Source organism: Myiozetetes cayanensis, unplaced genomic scaffold (assembly GCF_022539395.1).
Source record: "Myiozetetes cayanensis isolate MyiCay16 unplaced genomic scaffold, myiCay2020 scf1, whole genome shotgun sequence".
NCBI lineage: Eukaryota > Metazoa > Chordata > Aves > Passeriformes > Tyrannidae > Myiozetetes > Myiozetetes cayanensis.
Genome location: NW_026086604.1, coordinates 103,959,770 through 103,977,727, shown reverse-complemented (window position 1 = coordinate 103,977,727; position 17,958 = coordinate 103,959,770). Strand labels below are relative to the sequence as shown.

The window sequence follows — 17,958 nt, the reverse complement described above, 5'->3', positions numbered from 1 at the left end:
GGAAAAATATGTTCATTTTTATGTTATATTCAGGAGCTAGATTATATTATTTGTCTCCATCCTTTAGAAACTGATAAATTCAGCTAATCTTGTATTAAATTAATAATATGAGTGGTAAAATCTCACTAGATTTTAGATTTAGAAATTTCTAGACTTTGGAGAGTGTTGTATAAATACCTTCCTCTAGGCTGCAGGGCAGCTACTATTTAAGCAGCTTCTTAAATACCTGTTCCATAGGTGGAATGAGGTTAATGACAGGTATTTGTGGGCACAGATCCCTCTCTGCCCAGCTGGCGTTGCTCTAAAATAGTAGAGAGCTCCTGCAGTTTTCAAGCAGCTGTCACTCAGGTTATATTTGCACAACAGACAAATCCTTTCCAAAGTGCAAGTATGATTCTTAAGGTGCTTAGCAAAGATGTTCATGAAGCAGTTCCTCCTATCCTAGGAAGGTAATGGTCTGAGCTACTTTCAGTTCACCATTACCATGCTAGAATATGGTTGAATTTCTTTTTGCTCAGAATCAGAAATAATTTCCAATAGCTTGACTTGAATTTTCAAATTTATAGAAATGCAAATAACGTACGTGATTTGTCTACAAGTAATAAATGCTTAAGTTTGAAACAGAGATGAGAAGAAAATATACAGATGTGACAAGATTCCTCCTTTGACACACTATGTAAAGGTACAATTACATTAGAAAGAAAAATTTATCTTCAATATTCAGACAATTTGAATAGATTAACAACTGCCTGTAGTTTATGAACTCTATAGTTTATGAACTCTAGATTGTATGGTTGTGAGTGCAGAGGGCTGTAGAAAAAATATTCTGCAAAAAACAGGAAACATAAAATGTTGTATGTGAATCTGCAATGTTCCACTGCCTCTCAACGCCACAGGCTTGTTTGTGGCATAACAGAACCTGACTAGAATCCTATATTCTATTTCCTCACCACTATAAACACCTTTAATGTTTACAAACACTCCAGTTTTAAACAGAAGTTCTTAGGCAACTTGAACTAGACAGACTATAATATAATTCCGTCTATAATGAAAATGATTTAACAGTAGAATAAGTCAATGAGTTCCTGTAAAAAGACTGGCACTGAGTTATCTTCTAGTTTCACAAGCATCATAGTTATTAACTAGAGCCTGTATGATGTTGGGAACTTTGACATTTAACCTAAGACTTTTTTCCCCTCAAATATCCACCTATTTACTTTACTTCTGTAAAGGTGTTATCTGTCATTCAACTTTTAATTCTGAGCTTCAAAACCAAGGGCAAGTTTCAGCTATCGTAAAACTTGTACATCTGATTCATTAACTGCCACATTTACAGAACTGATTGGCATGATTTTGAACTCTGCAATTTGTATTTTCTTCTTTGAAAGTACAATGATATATAAGATATACCCTTTCAACCTTAAAAAAAAAAAAAAAAGTATGAACTGACTTGCCAGCAGTTTCTTGCATGCACATTTCTACACTGAAATATGGTATTATGTAACTGACTCCAAATTTGTGTTCTTCAAATTAAATTACATGAGCACAGTAATAATCAGTAAAAGTGAAGACTTGGCCCTAATGAAATCAAGTAGCAAACTCCCATTGATTTAATAGACTCAGGATATAAGGCACTGATTTATAAGCAGACTTGCACAGAATGAAACTCCCATCCAAGCAGATCTCCGGCTTGTTCTACTGCAGCACACGTGTGGTCAGGAATACTTGATGGAGGGATATGGACCCAAAACAACTGTCTTGCAAGAAATCTCTTCCTTTAAGATTGCAGCTGCTGTTGCACATCTCTAGAGCTGCTCTGACCGATCCCATGAACTTTATTTCTACTCCCAGTACCAGAAGCAAGATGCTAGTCATATCCATGCACAGATGGAACAGCAGATAAATTATGCAGAGCAAGAGTAGCTGTAAGAGATCTTAATTATGATTGTAACAGTACTGAATGAGGGCACACTAAGACACTTTCACCTCTTCTAGATAGATTTCCCCATGACAAAGAAACACTGGCTTGAGCAGCTGAAGTAACGACACGCGAAATTACATCAAATTCACGCAAGGAAAACATCCAAGTGAAAAATTTGTTTTGCGGCAGCAACTGTATTGTGGGTTTTCCTGCATTCCACTTGTACGCAGCATAGAACACAGTAGTTTTGTGTGGCGTCAAATACTTTTCCATATTATTGTTAAATAGTCATAATACAGATATTTGTATATGCATCCCAGAGGGATTTGTTAACTTCTCTGAAAACGCAGCACAGAGCAGAGCCAAAGAGTGACAGACACCGGCTATCATTAGTAATAGTTTTATTGGCATTCTTTCTTGCATCTTCTGTCCCTCTGCCCGGCGGAGCGGGTGTTACATCCACACTCCCCAGTGTCCCGGGATGGGTCAGGGCCCGCAGGACTCGCTCCGTACTCACACAGGGGGCTTCTGCAGCGCCGTCTCTCCTGGAGACAGGCAGGTGTGGAGCCCCTTCCCCATGGACCAGGGCACGCACCGAGAGCCCGCGGTGCCCGTCTGGGTGATGCTTTCCCGGGAGGGAGGGAGGATGGGCTGGCAGCCCGCCGGCTGCCCTCGGGCGCTGTAGGGAGCGAGACCCCTCTCAGCCGCTCCCGGGCGCGGCCGGGGCGGTACTCACCGGTGACACAGATGGACTCCAGCATGATGCTCCTCCGGGCAGCGCCGTGGCTCTGCCCCGCCGGCTTCCCCCTGCGCCGCGCGTTCCCGTCTCCTGGGCGGGCAGCCTTGAGGGAAGGCGGGCGGGGAGGCAGCGAGCGGCGCCGGGCACGGCGCGGGATGTGCCCACCTCGGTGCCTCCCCGGATCCAGGAGAGCGCGGCTGGCCCCGGGCCGGCAGGCGGGAGCCGCGCCGCCGGCGCCCCCGCCCGCCCCTGCACACTACATGTCCCGGCGTGCCCCGCGCACCCTGAGCGCTGGCGGGGGCGGGGCGCGGGCGCGCTGCACCCTGGGAGCTGTAGTGCAGCAGTATCCCACCCCGCCCACCGCTACTCCGGGATATCGCCGACGCAGCCCGCGTTATCCCACCGGCACGGCTGGATGCCAGGCGCCAGCAGCGTGGACTCCTGCATCATCCTTTGCAGGAGTCTAGCGAGCATAAGTTACGCTGACTCCAGCGTTGCAATCCTCTGATAGTTACCAACAACCACCGTCGACTCAACTGGTGATTGTTGGTGTGATTGGCAATTATCTGCTAGGCCTGAGGCAGGCACAGGAAGGACTGCATGAGACAAGGTGCTCATCAGGATTTGTGCCATCTCGGGAGATGTGTCTTATGCTCGGTGGTGTCTCATGCTAAAGAGAATGGAGGAATCGTATCAGGGCAACAGTTTGGGGCAGTAACTGATGGTTATTATACATTGATAAGTAATAAATAGAATTTACAGCTGAAGACAGACTTTATATTGCACCCTTCTGTTGGTTTGTGCAATCTGTTGCTTTGCTTGTGAAACCTTTCACTCTTTGAAATACAATCTGTGTGGTTTTAAATTGAGCATCAAATAGGAACAAGTTATTCTATCTTAGCAATCATGGTTGTGTAACCCATTAATGTAGGCATGGTGTAGGAAGACTGTACTCTTTGTGCAGACTTAAGGGCATTACTGAAGTCAGATTACACAACAATACATTTTACTGTGTTAATAATGCATTTACTTTTTTTTTTAGAAATGGTCAAAAGTTATTGGAAAAAGCAATTTAATTAAAAGTGACCTAACAGCACAATAGTGCTCACCATATATTATGTGAGTGTAGTGATCTGCCAGGCAGAGGAGAGCTGGGAAGTTGTGCACTGCTTTAGTTGGATATCTTAAATGTCTGCCACCTTCCCTCCCATCAATAAATCCATACCTTCAGTGCACTGTACACAGAGATTCCCTCCGTAGCATCGTACTATAAGATCTGGCTGTACTGTCATGTACTGGGGATGGAAATTCCATAGATCGCAGCTCGCTGATACTTTTGAGTATCAACCCCTTTCTGTGTCCTACCTGGAAAACTTTTACTGAGCTTCATGAATCCTTAGAGACACTTGCATGCAATTACACAACTGAGTGGACAATGCTCTGTCTGCTTTCATATCAGTCTTCATAGGCAATAATGAAAAACAAAAATTAGGGTTAAAAGCAGAGATTTTCATTTTATTTACTACTGCTTAACACACAGTCAAAGACAGGAACTCTTAAGACCAGCTGTGAAAAGACTGAGGTGTCATTTTTCTCAGTCTGCTAATGAGGAGGCAGTGCTGAAACTTAGCTGACAAATTTGATGTCCCTTTTAACTTGAATTCTTTGAAGAACAGAGAAGATATATGCTCTGTCAACATGTCTAAGTTTAACCTAAAATACCCTCTAAAGTGTTTTGCTAACAGTGGAGCATCTGGAACTTGCAGGCTTGTCTCCAAATCTCAAATTGCAGGAACTGAATAAACACTTTTAAATTTAGAGAGCCAAAGCTATCCCTAATGGGTAGAGTTTGCTTGTGATACATGGCAATTACAGAAAAAAAAAACCAACAAGACAATGGATCAGTTCAATCACTGCAAATCATCAGCACAGCTGATGAAGAAATTCTCTAGTATATAGTCAATGTATTGTATACCATAATTCCCCAATGGTTTTGCTGCGTAGACCCTAAATTCTACTCTCAGAGATGCTATTTTATATGTGCTTGGAAGCTATAGTAATGAAATTGGTAACTCTAGCTATTTTTGTGTATTTTACACATTTATCCCCTCTCCTTGCTCCATCCAGGGGATGCCTTCTTTCCATCTCTCTCATCTCTTGCCTACTTCTCCCTGGTGTCCCTGAGTCCTTTTTCACAGAGTGCTTGGGCAGTCAGTCTACCCTGAATCTGCTGTCTCCACATTTTTCTTTTCTTTTCCCGCCAGCCTTTTTCCTTTGCAGGATGGCCTGAAGGTTTTTTTAGGTCATGCTAGCTCCTGGCTCTAGCAAGAGGATGCCAAAGGCAGTAGCAGAAGGCACAGAGGAGGGATGCTAAAAGGCCACCTGTCTCTGCTTTCTGCTTTGTCTCTGAGCAAGCTTTGTCATGTTTGTTGGTTAAAAAAATAATGTGGAAAGCTCAGTCAAGAAAAACATTACTAAATATCTTAATATAACAAAAATTATATATATATACATATATATTTAATGTACCTCTAGGAGTTCTGACCTTGATGTCTTAGCTTGCAAGTCCGTCTGGAAGGACAGTGGGAAAAAGACAAGCTACTCTGTCAAGAAAACATTCCTGGAGGCAATCAGTGCAGCTGGCACTGATCACACTGTAGCGAGATAAGGGAACATGGGGACAAATGCTGAGGTTTGGATGAGCCACACTGTGGAATATACAGCTTAAATAACACAGCTCCACTATCCAAATAGATCTGTATCTTCGTATCACATATCCATCGTTAGACGACAGAATTAAAAGTGACATCTTGTATTTCAGTTTTAACATAGCATTACTTCCAGAGATAATTTCAGATCTACCTGGTCATGCCTTCAGAAATAATTTCATATTTACCAGTCAAAAATACTGCAGTGTCCTGCATGCAGAGGAGCATCTTTATAGAAATATTAGCATCAGTAAGCTCTGCAATGTGTACAGCCTGGAAGAGCAGTGACACATTTTATTGATCTCTATATCTGTCACAAGCTAACACTACAAAATTCCAACACAGATGCATATATAAATATATATGAGTATATGTGCATTTGGTTTTTAAATATGCATATACACACATATAGATAGATAGATAGACGCACACGTTTTAACATCAGTTTTATTTGGTTCCTCCGCTATACTCACACCATCTTTCTGCCACCTCTCTGTGACAAAAAAGAATCACTGATGTACTAGGAAAGCTGAGAATGACAGTCCTTAACTAACTCTGCATAATTTGGCACAGTTTCAGGTCCTTCAGAGTGGCAGGATCAGCCTTCTCTCCCTGCTTGATGACTCTTAGCTAGCTGGGTATCTTTTGACCAAACAATTTCATATAGCAGGTGACTCCAAATGACCATCCTTCCAGACGTATTCTTTCTCGAAACTCCTTCAGAAATGTCTGCCATTGCCTTTTGATTCCAGCTGGGTCCCACGTTTCTAGTACACAGCAAAGGCAGCACACACTTGTGGGAGCTTCTCACTCACAGACTTATTCAATGGGACTGCTATTCTAAGATGCACAACTTGATACAGCTCCAGTATTCAGATTGATTTATCCACTGAATTTGTTCATGCTTTATGCTAAGGAGGCTCAAAATCATAAACTCAACCCAACAAGGGCAAATAAAATGAAGACAAACCTTGCAGTGAAGTTCAGAGAAATAAAAGCAATGTACAATCCTTGCAATGTGATCCTACAAATGTAGCTGACTGTTATCCTTTATCATATGGGGAAAAAGTCTGAGATGTCTATTATACACTCACAAATGCACCTATACCTGCTAAGAAAAAATAAGGCTGCTTTCCTGTGGCAGAGAACCTGGTTATACAAATATAATAGTCACAGTAAAGCATGCACCTGCTTACAGTATGGACTGGTGGACTAATCCAGCCCTCTTGACCTTTCCTCCTCTAACCATCTGTCCACTTTTGCAGCAATGCTTTGTCACTACAGGGGTCCTTCTGAGAAAGGCGGGGTGTTGCCTTTGGCAGTGGCAGGCAGGACTGGCAGGCAGGACTGGCAGGCAGCCTGAGCACAAGTTGCTCGCTGAACCACAAACACCTGCAGATGAATCATAGGTACCTTGCTGTGGCAACACAAATACCAGGTCAGGCAGCACAGGGCTAATGACAATCTGCCCCTGTGCTGGTTTTGGCTGGGGTAGAGTTAGTTGTCTTCACAGTGGCTAGTCCGGGGCTGTGTTTTGGATTTGTGCTGAACACAAGGTTGATAATACAGAGATGTTTTGCTATTGCTGATCAGGGCTTGCACAGATCCAAGGCATTTTCTGTTTCTCGTACTGCCATGCTGACAAGGAAGTTAGGAGTGCATGGGAGGCTGGGAGGAGACACAGCTGGGACAGGTGTCCCAAACTGACCAGAGGGATATTCCAGATCATATGACATCATGCTCAGTATATAGAGTAGAAGAAAGGTTTGGAGTGATGGTGCTTCTCTTTCCAACTCACCATTACGCGTGATGGGGCCCTGCCCTCCTGGAGATGGCTGAACATCTGCCGGCCCATGGAAAGCAGTTAATTAATTCCTTGTTTTGCTTTGCTTGAGTACGTGGCTTTTGCTTTTCCTTTTAAATCGCCTTTATCCCAACCCGTGAGTTTTCAGGCTTTTACCCTTCTGACTCTCCCCTGATTCTGCTGGTGGTGGAGTGAGTGAATGGCTGTGTGGAGCTTGGTTGCTAGGTGGGGTTAAACCACGACAGCTCCAAAATAACGACAATTTTTAAATATTTGTACTTTGTCTTTGGGCTTTTTGAAGTTGGTGAACTCTTTCGTGGTGCTGGGATAATTTCAGTTGAAAAGCAAATGTTTTCATAGTAGTGCATTGTCCTTTTTGACTGATCAAGTGGGCACTTCACTTAACCAACCTGAGAAAAGCACAATGTTCCTCTTCCTGTTGCCATTCACTTCCTTATATCTTTCTCTTCCATTTTGTTTATTCGATCCCCTATTTTTTGCTAGTCCAGGCTATAAAACAGACTTACAAAGTGAAAGGGGGATCTCCAAGAAACACAAAATGCCACCTTAGCAGCTTTTTACAAGAAGAAACTTGTGCAGTTATGAGCACATGGTGTTTTAGAGAGAGAGCTCTCACCTGCATGCTGGGGCCAGCATGCTCTCCTAAAGCTGGAGCTCCAGCGCTGGGATCAGGGGACCCTTTGCAGTTGAAAACAGTGGGCAATGACCCAGTAGCTGTGGAAAGAGTGATGGTGTACTTCTTCATCAAAGCATTTTGTCATGGGATACCCAGATCCTCTCCTTAGGACTGGATCTATAGAGCTGAAGGGGCTTTGAGTGGCCTGGAGAAGATGGTCTGCTGGTAAGCCTTGTTTTTGAGGAGAAGCACTGGACTCAGTGAGGGGCAGAACCCAGGGTGTAAGCCCACATTCTTTTTCCAGTTTCCAAGTACATGCCTGGCACTGTTACTGAGCTTTACCTTGCAGGTTCCCTCATGGTTTGTGGGGTTAGATGGGGAGTAAATAAAACAGCTGAGGGTATTTTATTTACTCCATGGTGAATAATCCCTTTCAAGTGGTACCAGTGACAAATTCAGCTGATGGAAATCATGTTCAAGCTTGGGGAAAGCATAAGCCAAAACAGAGGTATTTTCAGACTTTATTCTCCTCTACCTCCTGTCTGGTTTTGGAGATTCCCTGCCAGCCAAAGCCTCTGGAGATGTAGAGAGACATGTTCAGAGCTCTAACAGTTCTCACCACACCACTGGAAGGATGAGGGAAGAATTTTTTAAAATAAACCTCCTGGCTATTTCCACTCCCTTTGCCTTCTTTCATGCTTTATTGCAAGGTGAGGCAGCCTTCTGTCACATCACACCCAAGCATCAGTGACACTGTGTTTGTACTACAGACTGTTAATTTATATTTTACTTCATTGGATGTTTCTGTCCCTCTCATTAATGAAGAACCACGATTTTCTTTTCATATTTCTTTAGTTAGCCTATTTTCCATGTCATAATAGTTTTTTAAGCAAAAGCAGACTGAAGTATTAGGGATATTTACTCATCTCTAACACACCCTCTAACACACAAATATATGTAATTTCTACTGAAGCTGAGATGACATGAGGGACCAATGTCCCTCATGGGTATGTGTGTGGAAAATATCATCACCGTTACATTTCAATTATGTTTACTTAAATTTCAGTAGAATTTCTCCCACTAAAAACATCTGCATCTTATTTCAGAAGTGTATCTTTCTTCCAAACGTTGAAAAAAGATATTTTCAAAGCAAGACACTGAGCAGGCTAAAATCCTGTCCAAGCAGCACCCTCTAGTGTAAACATGCTACTTTTGCAGAAACGATTTCATGATACTCTATGGTTGGTTTTTTTCCCAGGGGACTGACATAAAGAAAAAAACTACCATGTACTCATGCAAAACCCATTTCATATCCTCAGGTCTAAGCCATTTAATATCCTTAGGTCTTTCCCTGCGTAGCAAAGCATATAGGCTACAATTAATTTGAAGCATCTATTTTAGTTTTAAAAAACTTTCAGGTAATTTTGTAGGTAACATTCTTGGCTTTCATTATACATCATTTATTTTACGTGTGTCCTGTAGTTTCCTTTATTTATTTAAAATATGAGAACAAGATGGCAAGAACAAGGTCAGAAAATTATCAGCTGTTAAGCTTTCAGCCTACTGAGTCTTAAAAATAAAAAAAGAAATTAGAGCCAATAGAACACCTTTTTTGGTGAAAAATGTTTTTTTCAACAAGAATCTCCTAACTTTTCCATTGTTCAGAAAATTATTTGAAGGATATAAAATGCAATAGAATTTGGCTGGTGCAATTGCTGATGTGATTATGGTATTACTCCATTTGCATTATGCTGCAGAGTTGCAAGCAAGTCTCAGGTACTGCAAAGTAACATCCTGGTCTAAATTAACATAATGGCACTTAAGTGCTCTCATGCCCTTTGCTTCGTTTCAGGATTTTTATGTCAGCAAATGGTACATATGTACCATATGGATAAAGAAAGAAATTTTACTTTGAGACACAAAAGAAGGAAGTCTAATTCTCCTTCTCTTGGGAAAATCATTCAGGAGATCTAAATGAACAATCCTGAGAAACTTTCTGTGATTTAGAGATACAAATGCAATATTATGCTAAGAAAACTGAACACAATAAATCTTTTGAGAGTGCATGACAGGCAAATGTTTCTTAACTCCCACAGCCTTGTAAAAATGCAGAGTTCAACAACCCAGAGGATTTTTTTCTGAAACTGAGTCCTCTTGACAACTGTCTCTTGTTGTTAATGAAATATGAGTTTTGTCTCATTCGTTGTTTCACTACTTTTCCATTTTCATATATCCTCTTTCTTTTCCTCTGAGTTTCTTTGTTATTGCATCTTGTTATTTGCCATTTTTCACTCTTCTCTTTTTTTAATTGAATCATTAAGGCTGGAAAAAAAGACCTCTCTGATCACTGAGTCCAACCATTAACCCACAATGGTTTTGCTTTTCCTCCAGCTTCGATTTCTATGTGATTTTCCTCAGTCGCTCCTCATATGAGATGGTGCATTTCAGGTCTGACAGCAGTTAACACTAACCCATCCATGTCATCATACAGTAATTCATTGTAGAATATAAATGACAGTGGGCTTTTCCAACCTTTAATATAAAGAGTGTCTTCAGCAAGGCAGAGTTTTCTTAAGAACCTCCCAAAGGAAAACTGAGGGAAAAAATAAAATCACACAGTTTGAAATTAATTCCGTACATTTCTGAAAATGTACCATATATGTATATAATATAATGTACCATAATGCATAAATACATTAAAAGTGTCCATTTTAAAGGATTTTTCCCCAATCGCACTTGCCAAGGCAGAGTAATGATTGTGGTAAGATAAAGCACAGTGCCAGGCTTTAATGGCTATGGGGTCTCATATTCTTTTAGTCTGTTTGAGCCTGTTATGAATTTCCTATTTGAGCTACTAGGAGACAGACTTGTGTTCTGAGCATTGCTAATTTAAATCCATGTCACACACTGGGTTACTCACTCACAAAACCTGTCTTATTCCAGACATAAATATATTCCTTTACTGGATAATGTCAGCCTAACTTTCCTCTGTGATTATCACAGGAGCTGACAAAAGCAGGATAATCACCTTTGGCTTGTCACAGAGAACGTATCCTAAATTCTGCCCATCAAAGTGTTTCTGATTATGTTATATTTGCAACAGAAAATACAGATTAATACAAACTGCTGTGTTTTGACAGACTATGGACCAGCCCTTCTATTCATACCTTGGGGGTGAAATTGCCTTCTCCCAGGCCAAGTCTCTGTCATGCTAGCATATTCAAGAGGATCTGAGGGCACAATATGAGCCTCATTTCAGAATCACTGAAAGGATGGGTATTATATTCTTGCTGCTCTTCTGTAGTGCAGGATTCCCTTATACAGGGATCCTGGTGGGAGGGCTTGTGAAGAGGGGAATTTCTTACAGCCTGACTTCCTCTTAGACATCATTGAGCCATGGAGAGTCAAGACCTGCACCGTACATCCTCCAGGTTCCACTGGAGGCAAAAAGAAGTTGGGCTAGGGGAAAAGGATGTCTTCAAGAAGCTCTGAAAGAGCTATGTCCTCACCCCTTCCCCATGGTTAAACCCTTTTTTTCTTAAGTCAAGGGGAAGAATTAAGTCTAATGGGACTATAGTCCAGAAATAATGATGTGCGCCACTGTGTGCTAGACTATACACTTGCCTCTTCTTCCTGTGGAATACTATGCAATCATACTATTAAGTGTGAAATTAGTATCAGAATCATGACAGCTCTCCAGCTGATTAGTGAAGGAGTGGATTTTCTGGTAAAATACACCTTTTGAAAGTAAATCTACAAGGAATTCAAGGAATTTCTACAAGAGATACTACACTACTGTATTCTAATGCACTGTATTACCATGCAATACATTGAAGCTGCTTGCAAGGGCAAGAAGGGTGAGCATTGATTTTCACTTTGAGTTATTAAACTGTGAATAAAAGGAAATTACAAGTTGAAAAGCAGTAATTTTCTCTAAATGACTGAAATTTGTCTGCAACTCAAAGGAAGCATCTTGGTCATCTTTCCTTTGGAATCAGAATTGTGAACTCAGTTTCTCAGCAGAAAGACAGTTTTAGGAAATATTGTCTGAGGATTACAGAATGGAGCTACATAGTGGACTACACTGGGATCAGCATTTTTCAATATTTTATATTTATGATTGTATTGGTATTGTAAGGAAGCCAAATATATACTTTGGCCAGTGTTCTTATTAGTAAAAAAGTGCTCCACTCTCACTAAAGTGCTAGTGCAAACATCTTTAACTTTCTGAAGATGAAAATACACCCCTGAAAACAGTCAACATGCTTTAAAGCTTTTTGAAGGAGATCTTGGGAAAGTAAAAATGTTTTTCTTGCCATATTAAAAGACAAATGGCTGGCTCCTGGTTTCACATTCTCAATTCTCATAAAAACTGTGAGCCAGCAAAAACTGTTACTCAAGTACTTTGTATTGTGTTATTGTTACAGAAGGGATTACTTTTCATTAGCTTATTCCTGGCAAGAAGAAATCTTAAACCATATCACGCGGGGTGAGGAGACAGTTAAGGGTGTGTTTCATAATTTTTGAATGCAAAAGGCTGGCATAAATTATAACGCTGTTCAGCAGGCAGGGCTGGCTCATTGTTCTGCTGGGTTCACACGGCATTCCTTTCTTTCTCTCTCTTTTTCTTTATGCCTTCAGATTATGAAACTTCAGTTAATTTTTTTCCATAAGTTGCAAATAGTTTTATTAATTCATTAAGAAAAATATAACTCTAACTGAAAATTCCATTGCTATGGTCTGTACTGCTCACTGTTACACAGACAACAGATCTCATCATCATTTTATAGCACCATTCTTGAAAAAGACTGTCTTTCTTTGGCTCTTTGGAGTGCTAAAAGGGTAAGTATACTTACTACCCTCTGTTTTTCTGGAAGACAGATGTAACCCCTTGAGAAGATGAGAAACTATGTATTCTGCTTATTTCTAGCAAGGGCCCAGAGTCTGGATCAAAATGATAAAGAAATTATTGGTTCTGCAGAGAGCAAAAGGAAAGGACATTTGTCACATGCACACTGCATTGACATTTTAAGCAGTTATAGACTCCTAGGAATCTCCACTTTATTTTTCAGAATATACTTCATAGAAATATTTTTTACAAGAAATCTATTTTACAGAATAAGGCATGATTATTTCCTTCTTTTTTAATAATAAAAAGCAGATTACATTATTATGTACACGAACAGTGCAACTAACATTTTGGTCAGCCCCCCGGCTGAGCATCATATACTATGTCAGGTCATTTGAAAGACAACAGCAATGGATGGAACCACATTTGGAAATGCATCGAGAACAGATGGAGCTGCACTGTATAAATCTCACAGACCTACATGTAAAGCAGAAACCACGTTTAAACTGCAATAATTCTGTAATATTTAAAGGGGTCAAATTGTGCATGACTTTTCTTCCTTTGGGATGGGAGGAGAAATAAAAGATTAAATGGTAATTCTCTCTATTTTTTGCCAGAGAATTTGAGCTCCATATTAGCTATTTTGCCTTTTGGTATTTTCCTGCATTGATTCTCTACTGCTCCATTAAAAGAATATTTCTGTTATTTGCCAGTGAAAGCTATGCCTAGTTTCTCTTGAAAGAAATAAAGCCTGTCCTTTCTTAGCACTGTATAAGCTGGTTCATAGATTATGAATGAGTGACGAGTCCCATCTGGTAAGTCCCAGTTTTCTGCCTGGTGTGTGAACAAGTTCTGACGCTGGACCTCAGGCTGCTCCAACCCACGTTTATCTGAGAACAGTGCAGGGATGTTTGTTTCCCAGAGAGTCCAATCTTGAAGGTTTCTTCAGAAAAATGTTATTTATACTGTATTTTTAGATTTTGCTGCACACTGATGCCATGCTGTTTGCAAATAAGGCACTTGAAAAATTTTCTAATGAGGGATGATTACAAGATTTTTTGGTTTTGTTTAGCATGGCAAAGTAAAGACTGGGGGAGGAAATGACCACCGCCTATGAATAATCGAAGAGGCAAGAAGCACAGTACTAATGAAGACATGCATTCATTTTCATGCAAGGTAATGAACACCATTTCCTTACAAGCAAAAAGTAAAAGGGTTCCAATATGTATGGATAGACTGGAAATTTGACAAGGTTTATTCATTTGGGCAGTCAGGCCTATAGCAGACTCCTAAGGGGAACAGCGGAGATGACAAAACAAGCTGGATTTGTGATTGCATTCAATACATTTCTGGGAAGACAGTTCAAGATGTGCCTGGATAGCACCTGGTAAGTCTCTGCCAATTCCACGTCCACTTAGAAAGGTCTGCCAGCGAAATGGTGAAGGGGACAGTGGTAGGAACTGGTGGGCAAGGTTTCATGAGACCCACAGGCTGTAATGTGATGAAAAACACAAGAACCACGAGGAGCTGTGAGTTTCACAGCTGCACTGGGGTAAATATCCTCTCGATTTACTGAGTCACATTAAAATCACGTTTTCCATTGACATTTCCATGTCACTGCCAGGTGAAAAGTTAATCTTCCAATGAAAAAGGCTCAGGGCACACTCCTAAATGAGCACCTGCAGCAAGATGTGAGGTCAACGAGGCAGTGTTGCCCTACCTGCCTGTAAAGGAGATAAAAGCCTTTTCTTTAAGAGAACTCCACAGTTTGCACCCGGTGGGGCTGTCAGTGAAGAGAAGGAAGGGAAGGTGAGAGGACATAAATCTCAAGCTGCGTCAGCAGAGGTTTAGGTTGGACATTAGGAGGAATTTCTTCACAGAAAGTGTGACTAAAGATTGGAATGAGCTGCCCAGGGAGGTGGGAGGGTCACTGTCCCCGGAGGTGTTTAAGGAAAGACTGGACGCGGCACTTAAGTGCCCTCATCTAGTTGACAGGGTGGTGTTCGATCATAGGTTGGACTCGATGATCTGAGAGATCTTTTCCAACTTAATGGATCCCGCGATTCTGTGTGAGTGGGCGGCCATGGCTGCATGCACACCCTGCACGCCACACAAGAAAACCCTGGGCAGGGCGGCCGCAGGCAGGGGTCACACACAGCACCTGAAAGTGCACCACCCTAATCCAGGTATGCTCGCAGGGCGGAGAAAAAGATAAAACCCTCCCGGCGCGCCGCCCGGCCCTGCCCCCTCCGCTCCTCCAGGGCCGGGAGTTTCCGCGGCCCGCCGGGGGTGGGGCCGCGCCGGGCCGCCTGCCGCCGGACTGGATGGAGCTCCTGTCAATCAGCCCCTCTTCCCGTGGTGCCGCGGCGGGCGCTGAAATTCAAATCCCGGGAGCGGTTGGGGCGGAGGTTTGGCTGTGCTCGGGCGGCATCGGGAGCGGGCACTGCAAGGGCGGCCGCGATGGACCCGTTCACCCAGGTGAGGGCACGGCCCGGTCCCCGGGTCTTCAGCTAGGAAGGAGCCGCACCTGGGCCTTGATCCGGGGAAGGGGGCGAGTTGTCAGTGTCGGGGACAGAGGGCGGGGAAGGGGCTGGTGGGGGTCCGCAGGGAAGGGAATGCGGCTGGTGGGGGTCCGCAGGGAAAGGAAAGGAGCTGCTCTGGGGACGGCGCTCTAGGGGCGGGATATTTCCTCCCAGCTCGACTCCCGGCTGAGCCCTGTCAGCGCCCCTCGTCTCCCCTCGCCGTGCTCCGGGGCTTTGCGGGCTGGTGGCGACCCACTCCGCCGCCCCCGTCCGTCTCCTGCCGGTCCCTCCGCTCCTGCAGCCGCCCAGGCGTCAGGTCCCTGCCGGGAGAGGACAGAGGGGTGATTCACTCAAGGGTGTGCAGAGGAGAGGACCTTTCCCATCCCGGGCGTTTGCCTTTCGTGCTCAATCGGCAGATAAGATTTTCAGCTGGAGCGGAAGGGACCCTGTGAGCGAATGGGAGCGGTATTGACACATACTGTGCTGCCGTATCTAAAGGTCGGATGTCAAGTCTGCCCAAAGAAGCGACCATCTGAAAAAAAATGCGTCTTATTTGGCACTACTGCCACCTGCGATTGGTCGCTTTCATTGGCAGGCACAATTCCTCTTTTTTGTTAAAAAAAAAAAAGTAGTAGTCGGTTGTTAGGGTGGACTTGCCGTGTGTGTGCTTGAGTTTTACAGAGGCAAAACTGTAGGAAAATGAGTGGAGTTGACCAGCTTGATGAAGGTGGGAGGTTTCTTAAAGTTGCTGTGGTGTACTTAAAGTGTATTTCATGTGTCAGGGCTGTAAAGTCTTGAAGCTGTCTTGTGAATGTTTTGAGAAGTGTCCTAGTAAAAGCGGCCTTCAACCCACAGCCTGACTAAACAAAACTCGAATTACTTTAAAAAAAAAAATTCAGATCAGACACACTGATGAACTACTCTCTTATCTCTGCTCTCTTATCCCCTTGTAAACAATCTGTTTATCAAACTGGCATACTTAAAATAATTCGAGTGCCCCAAAAAGGTGACTGCACAGAGCTGATTTTAAAAGAAAGAACACAAGATGTTGATCTAAACAGCTTTACTAAATGTGTAATGCCAAGGCAGAACTACCCTACCTCCACAAAAAGTCTTGCTAAGTGTAAACATCTAAAACTTCCTTCCTTAATTGGTAGTGAGTGACATGATCCAGCTAGTCTTAAATAAACTCCAAGTCCGGACTACTGAACCAAGTTTAAAATGGTTTTGCATGCTGGGAGATATTCCAACCTCAACACGCCCTTTCTTGTACATAACTGACTTTGAAAAGCTATGACCAACTGCGAGGCGGCTCCCCTGAGTAAACTTCATTTTCAAGTGTTAACCAGTATTGCAGAGTGTCTTATCAAGAATGTTTCTGCTGTGGAGAACATTCCACTGTTGTGTAAAGATCTCACCAATATTAGCGTATTAGTGTTGAAGTTCAGTAATTTTCCTCAAAAAAGGTCCAGTGTAAAGAAACCTCTTAACCACTTATTTTGAAGTATTTATGTCCTGTGGTTTGTGTTGGGTTTGGTTTTTCTTTAATATAACCTTCCCTTAGCTAAACTATTTTCAGATAATCTTTGCCTGCAAATTATCGTGCTGTGTAACTTTCAGGGAACTGGTGAGGCGCTGCAAGTTGATTATGTAAAGCAGTATAATTCACAGTCACAGAATATTTGAGCCTTAATGGGCCAAAGCAGGCTGTTAATTCAGGGTACGTTTATCACTTTGCAGTAGCAAATTTTGGCTGGGTCTCAAAGAATTTAAGCTCAAATAAATCTTGCTCTAAAATTCAGTGGAATGCTTTCAAATTAGAGAGTTCTGAAATAATGTTTCTTTTTATTAATCTTGCAAGGAAAAACTAATAACCTTCTGAATCTCAACCAAATTATTAATACAAATCACACTGAGGAGATGGTACAGTGGGTACTTTTTCAGGATATTTTGTACTTTGAAGTAGTTATTAACATTCATAGAACAAACTATGGTTTCCTAGCGTGGAGGATGAGCACAGAGAAATAAGCAATGCAGTTCTTCAGGGAAAACTTGCAAACTTGAGGTTTGAAGTTAACTGTTCATTAAATGTCATGAACAAGTTTGCTCCCTTTGCTCTATTCTGCTAGTAAAGCAGAGTAGTTAGAACAAATTCTTATAATCATATATGGGCCCCAAGTATCTTCTCTAGTATGTACTTTAAAATACTGAATAACTGAGATAGCCCATTAACATTTGAAGTGGAAAGGCCTTTTCTGATTTTCAGAAGGTGCTTTTGTTACACAAGCAGTGATCCTCTGACTTTGACTTAGTAGTCCTCAAATTCCTTGATGTATTGAAATAAGTAGTGCTCTCAGGCATATGGTGAGATTCTTGGGGCTATCCTGTGCAGGGCCAGGAGCTGAACTTTGATGATCCCTGTGGGTCCCTTACAGCTCAGGATCTTAGGTGATTTTAGGCTTCTATGATACTTTGAGACTTTGTCATCAGAACACTTGGAGAATGTAGTTGTAGCAAATACCCTGCTGATGAACTCAAAGTTTCAAGTTCTGGAGAGTGGCTTACTCATTGTGTGTCATAGCAGCATTTGAATTATGGCAGTTGCATGGAAAATTTGAGATACAAAAAGCCAATAGGAGCTGGAGTTGAACAACAGAGGCGTGCATTCTTGGGAAGTGACATCCCTTTTGTAACAACTGAAACTCTATTTTACTGAACTAACAAAACAGAAAGGAATGTGACTCCATTTGAATAGAACTGAATACTGTTGTGGAAGAT

The 17,958-nt window shown here is 42.2% G+C and overlaps 2 protein-coding genes across 4 annotated transcripts in view; one reads left to right on the top strand and one right to left on the bottom strand.

The window, feature by feature from the left end:
- MATCAP2 (microtubule associated tyrosine carboxypeptidase 2) overlaps positions 1 to 2,871 on the bottom strand; it is a 28,395-nt gene extending 25,524 nt beyond the window's left edge. Inside the window, exon 1 of the mRNA XM_050330575.1 lies at positions 2,658 to 2,871. Within this exon, the coding sequence (XP_050186532.1) occupies positions 2,658 to 2,682 (25 nt within the window). The 5' untranslated portion in view covers positions 2,683 to 2,871. The remainder of the gene's footprint in view (positions 1 to 2,657) is intronic.
- ANLN (anillin, actin binding protein) overlaps positions 1 to 17,958 on the top strand; it is a 75,497-nt gene that overhangs the window by 32,380 nt on the left and 25,159 nt on the right. The window lies entirely within an intron of this gene.